Source organism: Ruditapes philippinarum, unplaced genomic scaffold, assembly GCF_026571515.1.
Source record: "Ruditapes philippinarum isolate M1 unplaced genomic scaffold, ASM2657151v2 ctg791_1_1_1_1, whole genome shotgun sequence".
Taxonomy (NCBI): Eukaryota; Metazoa; Mollusca; class Bivalvia; order Venerida; family Veneridae; genus Ruditapes; species Ruditapes philippinarum.
In genome coordinates, this window is record NW_026861391.1 from 401,659 (window position 1) to 411,121 (window position 9,463).

The 9,463-nt window shown below is 30.4% G+C and overlaps 2 protein-coding genes across 2 annotated transcripts; one reads left to right on the top strand and one right to left on the bottom strand.

Moving 5' to 3' along the window:
* Positions 1-1,180: 1,180 nt before the first annotated feature.
* Positions 1,181-2,672, bottom strand: LOC132715485 (uncharacterized). Its single transcript, XM_060698491.1, has 2 exons — positions 2,536-2,672; positions 1,181-2,205 (listed from the first exon to the last, which is right to left on the bottom strand). Exons 1-2 carry the CDS (start codon positions 2,557-2,559, stop codon positions 1,555-1,557), a joined length of 675 nt encoding a protein of 224 aa, XP_060554474.1. The 5' UTR covers positions 2,560-2,672; the 3' UTR covers positions 1,181-1,554.
* Positions 2,673-4,596: 1,924 nt separating this feature from the next.
* LOC132715473 (interleukin 17-like protein) lies at positions 4,597-6,762 on the top strand. The gene is made up of 2 exons (XM_060698478.1): positions 4,597-4,914; positions 6,093-6,762. Exons 1-2 carry the CDS (start codon positions 4,888-4,890, stop codon positions 6,696-6,698), a joined length of 633 nt encoding a protein of 210 aa, XP_060554461.1. The 5' UTR covers positions 4,597-4,887; the 3' UTR covers positions 6,699-6,762.
* The last annotated feature ends 2,701 nt before the right edge of the window (positions 6,763-9,463 follow it).

Consider the following 9,463-nt stretch of genomic DNA (forward strand, 5'->3'; position numbering starts at 1 on the left):
AATTTTCCCAAATGTTTTCAAGTTCAGTCACAGTTTAAAACAGGTGTGTTTAATTTAATTTTAATTTTTTTATAAGTTCAGAGAAGAAGTATTACGCAAGTACACATTAATTTCAGCCGCATACTATACGCACACTGAGTAAATAACAAATAGTGGAGACTATTTACAATAGTTTGTATTCGATAGGTGTCTTTATAAAAACAGTGATACGGAGCGGATTACTTCGTTCAAACTCACTCCTTTTTGAAACTGGTATTTTTATGTTTATTTCCGGTAAACATTCATTGCATCCTCATGTGGTTATTTTGTTTCTTGTTGTATGATTTGTTTCTTTGCTCATTGATTGGATATTGAGTCCATATTAGATTTCGTATACGGTTTGTTATAGCGTTTCACAAAAAGATGATCACTCATATTTTTCTTTATTTTGCTACTTATTAACCGGTCTATGTATATACACAATTGTACCAACAGTATTCCTCTGTTGTTTTTATAATAAAAGTATGATTGTGTCCTATATAGTTCAAATTCAGATTATTGTATTCAACTATTGTCGTTCCCCGTTTATGTGTTTAGTACTTGTTTATTTATTATCATAATTTTACAATAAAATTTTAAAGGAGATGCTGGTCTTGACAGCACTTAATGTTTACGAGTGAAGAATGCCACTTCGAATTTGTATAGGAATATGGATTGCTGTTGTCTTCTTCCATTAAAGAAACGTCAAACCTTTTTTTAAATAGTGTCACATTATATCAAATGAATATTTCTATAACATGTATAGGCAGTCAAATTATGTTGTTGACAAAGCATGTCTTTGTTATTTATCACACATGAATAGTATACGTGAACAGAATTAAATGTTTCAAGCAAACTAGTATGCTGCTATTTTAGTAGTGTTGTAACCGTTCAGCGTGAGCATGCGCATTTTGCTTGTTGTTTAGGACAAGGTTTTTTTTCAGAATTTGATACAGGATATATAGTATTATACACTTAAAGAATGATAATAGAAACGTTTACATATAAAGGTTAAATTTATAAAGGGATCAAATAAAATATTTTCTTTTTCTTAATTGTAAGTGTATAACGTACATATACTTCCATCACATAGTATGAAAAATAAAATAAAAACAAGTTGATATATATAATAAGAATTTATTACATTGTGGCTAAAAAAAAACACTGTAAAAGAATTATAATAAATTACCTGAATAGCTGATGCCCATTTGGAATAATAATTTATACGTGAAATGTAAAGATTATAGGACGGAGTTATAACGAGATTTTTAGACAAATAAAACAAAGCTTAAACATAATGCATATTTAAAGATGTAGATACTGTTATCGAAATAGAATATTCAAGATGTAGATAGTGCAGTCAAAATGTTACTCTTTGTTTCTGAACTTTTTCATAGCTGTCATTTCATATGTCAATTTTCTCATTTCATTTTTCTTTTTTATTTCTATATTCCTATACTCGACTCAAATTTTTTTCCAGATGTTCTTAAATCTTTACTAATTGAGATTCATATTTGTTTTGTTTCTAGTTATTATCTAGTTCTCTGAAACTACTCTCGTGTTTGGAGACTCGGTGTCCTTTTTAGGTAAAACAGGTGTACATCCAATGGCAACAGTTTCATAGGTTCTTTCATAAAGAAAGCTGTTTCTTTCGTCACAAATTGTATTTCCATTTTCGTCATATTTCTGTTTTAACACCTTGTATCTGTACGGTATTTCTGTACACTGAGGTGTCAATAACTTTTCTGCTCGTTTACTATTACACGTTCTTCTGCATTTCCTACTATGGCTCTTCCCTTTACAATTACATTTCCTTCGATTCGATTGTAAATACCGAACTTTACTGCATGTACATTTAGCTGTGTTAATGATTGGAGGGTATCTGTTTAGATCGTGACTTAAAAGAAAGTGATACGGACATAATGACCTGTCGTTTAGATTATCGCTATTATGTTTCAAAGTCCGTGAACACCTTCGATTTCCAAACGAGTGTGTTAAATTACCCCTCATTTCTCTAGCGTGTTTGTCCTGCAAACCAATCTGTTTGAAGATGCCGGGTAGTAACTGGAAAGAAGGATGGATTGCAGTTTCAGCTAACCACTCTATGTATTGTTCGCGTAGATTTCTCGGAAGGGTCGAGTCATTGTTACATGAATGTGCAAATATCAACTTCACGAATACTAGACCCTGAAAACAAAAGGAAAAAAATCATTGAAAATAAGAAGAATATAAAATCAAGCTATTTTTATAGTAGTTTTGTAGTGAAAAGATGATCATTGATTTATATTCAATGTTAAGTAAAACTAAACAAATGTGATAATGAGCTTCAAAATAGCCCGTTCTTTTATTAGAAAAAAAACATTTAAAAATGATTTACATGAAAGCACTACCAATCCGTTATATATTTGCATGTTAAATTATGGTCTTTGTGTGCTTACAATTTGTGAACATATTAATTGACAAATATTATTTTGTTATTATAAAGATGTAATAAATATCTGAATAAAAATATCATACCATAAACACTAGTGGCCACAGCATATTTTTGTTTTAATTTTCGCATTAATTGATAACCTTGGTTGCTTTTCGTTTGAACACAGTGATGTTATATCGGTTACTTTTATGCGTATTTATGACGGGATTCGACGATTTTCCAAATTTCGGACGAAATTACACATGCTTATTCATAAAAAAATACCATAGTAATGTCGCAATATTCATATACATTCGTATAGTAAACATGTTCCGTTGAAATATTAAGAATGTCAAGGGGCATTCACCTGGTTTCTGACTTGTTTGATATCGCGATAATTTGATAAATACATGTTTTATTGGTGTTAAGGAAACTATGTCGTTCATCACTCACTTAAATATAACGACACATTTTAATAGTATAATGTAGGCGTTCCCAATCATGAATTCATTAACTAATGTGCGATCGTGTGGGCAAATAAATGAGCAAATGATGTGAATAAGGAAAACAAATCTGAAATTGTGTGCAGAATACGTTTTATGTTTGTTTTTAAACCGATTGACTAACTAGTTCGTACGAAATATCAATCTAATTGAGTTAAATAATGTTTAATGTAACAATGTAGTAAATAATCATAAACCTTGACCGTTTCATAATTCAAAAAACGAAAGTGTTTTCTTTGGTAATTTTGGATAATACAGATAAGATATCATTAAGGATTACATAACATGTAGAATCTAGTTAATTATACATAGATAAATCTACTCTTGGCGGATGTTAGCTTTAGTGTTACAGAGTTTAAAAAGACCTGCCAGAAAAAAGCCCAAATACATGTATATGATTTTAGAATAGCGCGTATATAGAAGCGATGAAATATACCCAAAAGAAAGAGAAAACATACAAGCAAAGAAGTGAAGGAAACACGTGAAGTCACCATGAAAATAGTACAGTAAGGTAATTTCTTTAGGACATTACAAAATATAATTTTAATCAGCCTCCTTAATTAAGCACTGTGATAAGTCGATTGTAAGTGTACACCGTTACCAGCATATATAATTATAATTAGTTGTTCATTTATTTGTGACTCAGCACTTGAACTAATATTATTCTGTTTTCCTCTGTGTGTGTGTGTTTTTTTTTTAAATAAGTTTTGATAATGTTTAAATATCTTCTCTGACAACATGTCGAATAATCTATGTTCATCATTGCATATTTCTTAAGGCATAGTATGTATGTGTGCCATATGAGATTAACTTTTTAACTGAAATGTATTTCTTTCATTCAGATATTGTATTCAGACTGTGGTATTCGTCATAATACGTCATTGATGGTGAACTTTTAGTTTTTGATAATTGTTATTGGTGTTCAAAAAGTGTGTGTTTAACCGTGTCAGGCACACTTTGCAGTTTAAAGGTTTGAATTTATGTGACTCATCGGTTGATCTACAAAGTAGTTGTATGTGGAAACAATGAAAGACGTGCAGCAAGGCTAACTGTAGCATATTTTTGATTGACTGGCTAAAGTAAAATTATAAAGATAATATCATGATCTGCGGACATTGTTAATGGTGCTGGTTGAATGACAAGCGTTGTTTGGACTTTTTTGTTTTGGGTCCTCCACTGGCTCTTGTTACTGGGTCGGGTGGGGGCTGCGTTCATTGAACGCCGCCTTTCCTTGATGATCTTGTTTATCATATATTATATTTCAAATAAATGTTTGATATAAATTCAAAAAAATGTTTAATCTAAGATATAAATAAAACACTGGGTATATACTTTGGAAAAGAGATATCCATGCAATATATTTTAACTTTCTACTTGTTGACCTTAATACTATTTTACTGTTTAGGTCAAAACCAAAGGAACAAAACATTTTAGTAAAATTACATCTGTTATAGATAAAGTAAATGGGACATTAGAAAATTGATTAAGATATAAAATATATTGTTTAAATTACACATTAACTGTTTTCCTTTGTTGTTTGCTTTTTTACAATACATGAAATAAATAGATCAAAGAAAATATACTTGATGATAGTATATTCATAAATAAAGTTTCTACATGTTTATTTTAAACATAATTTAAGAATGACAATTTAATAGAGATAACCGCCATAGGGAGAAATAGAGAGTGAGCCCAGTAGTAAATAAATTCATTCACATAATTGCCGTGTTTTTATCTTTCATTTAATTCAATAACATATTTGAACAAGATCTCATACGATTCGTTAATCGGAAGGAAGTTAATTTCGGGTTATACTGCATCGATTACATTAAAATACCGTGTTTGAATTCCCCGTTTTTTTATGGATTCATTAAGTTCCGACATGGGTTATCTTAAATATGAGCAAAGGATTAGAAACATTAAATGATATGAATTGCACCACTTTGATTCAACATGAAACGGAGTCTATTTAAAAGTTTGGTATGTATGCATTTGTCTTAGAAACATTATCTTACAGACGAAAGTTTTGGAAACGAAACAATTAAAATCATAATTGACTCTTTCAATGTTTTCAATTTTCAGAATGTCAGTTCAATTTCTTTTTTAGGGAGTTTTAGTTTTGTTTTACAGATTAACGTAAAAAAATGCAAATGTCACAGATATATAACATCAGGGTATAAATGTGATGTACGCGTTCCTGATCAGATGCCATACAGAAAGCTTTTGTCAGAAATTAGTTTACTTTTTATCGCTTGATGTTTTAACTCATTTATCTCTCTTTATAAATGAACACAATGAATATAAAGAGTTAATTACAAAAGGTTAAGGAAACTATTGTCATATTTTAAATATATCTAAAAAAGAACAATTGCTAGTTTACGTAAACGTTTTTATTACTTTAAATTTTCTAAAAAAAAAAATTAAATAAATCTTAACAGGAAACAATCAGTTCTGGATGGAATAAGAGATTTTTAAATTTGGAGTAGAATGAACGATGGATGAATTAATTCGTTAAGGTTTATTCTCAACATCATTTTAAAACTTATTTTTAAATTATATGTCACAGCCTAGGATGGATTACAGACTAAGGGGATAAATATGTGTCGTAATTCTAAATTTTGGCCAAATTGTTATAATTTTGTTTGATAAATACACCATGTAACCATCTTGTTTTTTTTTTGTATTTTTCGACATAAGAATTTCTACCTCGAATATGTATGTTGAATTCAAAAATCCTAAGTACATAGAATACTGTGGGCAACATAAAGCTTTTATTTTCGCTAGCTTAAAGATATTTACTGTTTTAACTTGATTCACACATTACTTAGAGTAGATTATGTTGTCATTCGTAATATTGTTATAAAATATTATATTATTTAAAAGGATAACTTAAGCTTAATGGTATATTATATCAAATCTATATATTTTTAAGAGCAATTATTCGCGTGAAAGTTAAATCACAGTTTTCAAAAAAAAAAATCCGATATTTTTTTTGACAATTTGAAAACAATGGTCGAGATTTCATTCTGGTAATCCAGTATGCTTTATATGCAGGCATCGATGTAAATATATTTAAAACAACTGTTTTATAGCAGGTGGCAAGGTGTTGGTTTCAAAGTAAAGATAAAATTCTATATATCTTTTTTATTTTCTTGAAGGTCTTAGCTTTAGCAGGAACCGGAATAGTGTTTGCAGAATGCATCGAGCCAGAAAACGCTGAAGAAATCAAACTCAACCTACAAAAGATAATTAAAGACACGTATCTGAACTATATGTCATTTTTCAATATCAAGAGCAACTTAGACAGGGTAAAAAGCCAGCTAAACGACACGGATAACTCTACTATTACAACAGATTTCAACCACCGAAGATCACAAACATACATTAGTAGGTTATATGGAGAGCCTAAATGTAAATCAAGACTACGATTTAGAGCACATGAAAACCACTCATCTAATGAAATATCATCATGTCCATGGTATCATATAATAGAATTTGACAGTGATAGGATTCCGTTAACTTTACTTAAAGCACGTTGCACGTGTGTAAACTGCCTCGTGCCAATGAGAAACGGGTACAGACGAGATCGAAACGCTACTAGTGGTTCCTGTAAGGAAGTTAGTTACCATATGCCTGTTATACGAAGACATTGTGTTGGTGGTGAGTTTCAGTATCGTATTGCTATAGAAAACATTCCTGTTGGGTGCACATGTCAAAGGTGTAACCGAAATAAGAAACAAGGAAAGACGACAGCACAAATATGATTGGAAGATTTATCGGGCATTTCATGACAAAGCTTCCTTTAGTCATATAAGCTTTAAGTTAAAAGACAGGGAAGGGCCCACGATAATGTTGTAAAAACTTTTGGCCCAACCCTTTTGTATATTGTGTAATTTTGTTAATGTAAATGAATTGATGTATATTTATATATGCAATAAAATATTATTTAACTAAAGTTAAAAGACAAATATATGCATTATCGTGAAAAAATAATTTTATCTTTAATATGATGAAACTTAAGTTATTATAAAACTGGTGATTTAAAATAACTGATTGCTGAATGACCTACTTGACAGAAAACTGTTGTCGGAGTTAGACTCTCTAGATTATGTCAGTTGATTTATTAATTGATGAAGAAGATTATTTATTTAAGTTTATTTATTTATTTATTTATTTAAGTTATAGATTGCATGACTTGTATTCTTTGTTTGTACTCAATAAAAATGAATCAACAATTCAATCTTTTCACTTTATGGTCAAGACAAAATATGTGTCAAGAGATGTTTAAGAATAAAACAGAGCTACATGATGCAATGTTTTTCTGCCTTTCATCTTGAAAATGCAAATAAATAAGAAACGGGTCTATTACTGTAACACAAGAATTATACGAAAATGTGAGAAAATCTTATGATTTCATTTTACAAGTCTAATAGTGACACAAGAAACAAACTTTAGCGAAAAAAAAGTATGTATATCTAGAATGATATGCTATTGCATAAGCAACAAACTCATAAAGTCATGAGACTAGTGTGATAACAGATAGAATGGGCGAGACTACTGCATTAACTAGTAATTGCTAAAAATTTTATATCAAACTTGATCATATTTTTAGAATTGTAGACGTAGCATAGCCAAAAAGCATTACTTAAAGTAAGTAAAAAATATTTTTATTTTGTTTTAAGTTTCCAACAAATTACAATGCATTTAAAGTTTGAAATACGCGGATGAATATCAGTTTAATCAATGAAAATGCTATTTCTAGCAATGTCGATTACCGAATACTTCAGAGCGTAGTACAAAAATAAATCTGACTATTGGGTAGTTGCATATATACATGTTGGACTGTTTTGGCGAGAAGATTTTCGCTAAATTATTTTAATCAGCATTAAAAGACATGTTTATCGTGAACAAAATACCTCGAAATTAATACGGATTACAAACCTGAAATTGAAATTCCAAATTTAGAATTATTAGATTCTATTCAGGCTTTCTTCGAACAATTTCCCCGTGGTGCAGGGGTTACGCGCTCGTATAGGTTGTGAGAGGTCTGGGGTTCAAAACCCAGTGGATGCAACTTTTTTTCAAGCATCTTTTGTAAGGAAGTAGCCACGATATGCAAGGATAAAGTGTTGCTGTCATAAATAATGAACATAAATGATTTTTGATGCAACTCTTGTCATGCATAATTTCGTATACATGTATCAAACTCAAACTGTTATAGTAAAAAATCTAAACGCAGTCGCTGCGTCGAGGTGCCCTGTAAGATGAATTATAGTATATAGAATTAACGTATACAGGAAAATGCATACATATATACAGTACGATTAAGATTTCAAAGATCAGAAAATATCACAGAGCTTGTAGACCTTTGATTACACCAACTATTGACACGACGTCCTTAAATCAATACAATAACAAGAACAAAGATCAGCAAGGTATAGGCAACGTTCACAGGACGCCGCCCCCGGACACTACCAAGCAGGACACCCAGAAGGCACCAAACAAGCACCCGGAGTGGACACAAGGGCGAGACAAACATGCATTTGTGTTATATCTCTTTGACTCATAATTTATAACTCGTCAATCTCCGTAAAATTTACGAACATGTCAATAATCCCTTTAGATGGACCACAAAATCAAAGCGTTACTTACATTTTCTATGAGATATATTTGTTATTTGAATAAAAATACATCGATAGATATTTATGTTCTAAAGGTTTGATCCGACAATAAAATAGACCCAAACCCCAATCACCACTCCCACTTTAAAGAATGAAGAAGGGCTTGAAGAAGAACGACAAAAAAGGCTCTATTGAGAAGTAAATAATTTAACACTTTAATATATTTCTATGCGGTGTTGAAAACAAGTGTACCTTGTTTCTTATTGTGAATAAAAATATTTATAAAACTTAAATAATTTTCTTGTAATTTTGTTTATGTTTAGCTCGCCTGAACACATATTTTTGTGAAATGATATTGGAGGGCTATATACAAATCTTAGAAGGAAACAAAATAATAAGTTTACATTAATGTAAACAAATTGTGATTATTTATAGGTGGAAATTGAATGTTGTAACATGACCATATTGGTAAGATATTCAACCTTGTCCACATTGAAAAGGTGTTTATATTATTTTATCATCAATTTATAAATCCATGGGATCGCAAATAGTAAATATTAGGGAGACGAAGATTATGCAAAATCATCAGTTACAAAGAAATTTCTGAAAATACACCTAAAGCTCCAATTTCTAACAATTTCACAGAATATATTTCTTCAAAACAACTTAAGCTAAACCTAAACACTTTTCTTGGGAACCGTACTTCTCAAGACAATGATATAAAACAACCAGTGATCACTGATTAGTTAGAATATTTTCTCATCTCGTTGTCATTGAATGTCTCCATCATCAGTTATAAATCAGACTGTAATACATGCATTATAGCAGAATCTTAGATATTCTGTGTGGAAGGCATTACAAGGCATTCATGGATACAAGGATACCACATTCCGTCATATTTTTAAACA

Coding starts and splice junctions, on each gene's coding strand:
- LOC132715485 (XM_060698491.1), bottom strand. CDS start 2,559: ATGCTGTGGCCACTAGTGTTTATG. Junction 2,206..2,535: donor TGTGGCCACTAGTGTTTATG/GTATGATATTTT, acceptor TTTTGTTTTCAG/GGTCTAGTATTCGTGAAGTT.
- LOC132715473 (XM_060698478.1), top strand. CDS start 4,888: ATGAAACGGAGTCTATTTAAAAGTTTG. Junction 4,915..6,092: donor GGAGTCTATTTAAAAGTTTG/GTATGTATGCAT, acceptor ATTTTCTTGAAG/GTCTTAGCTTTAGCAGGAAC.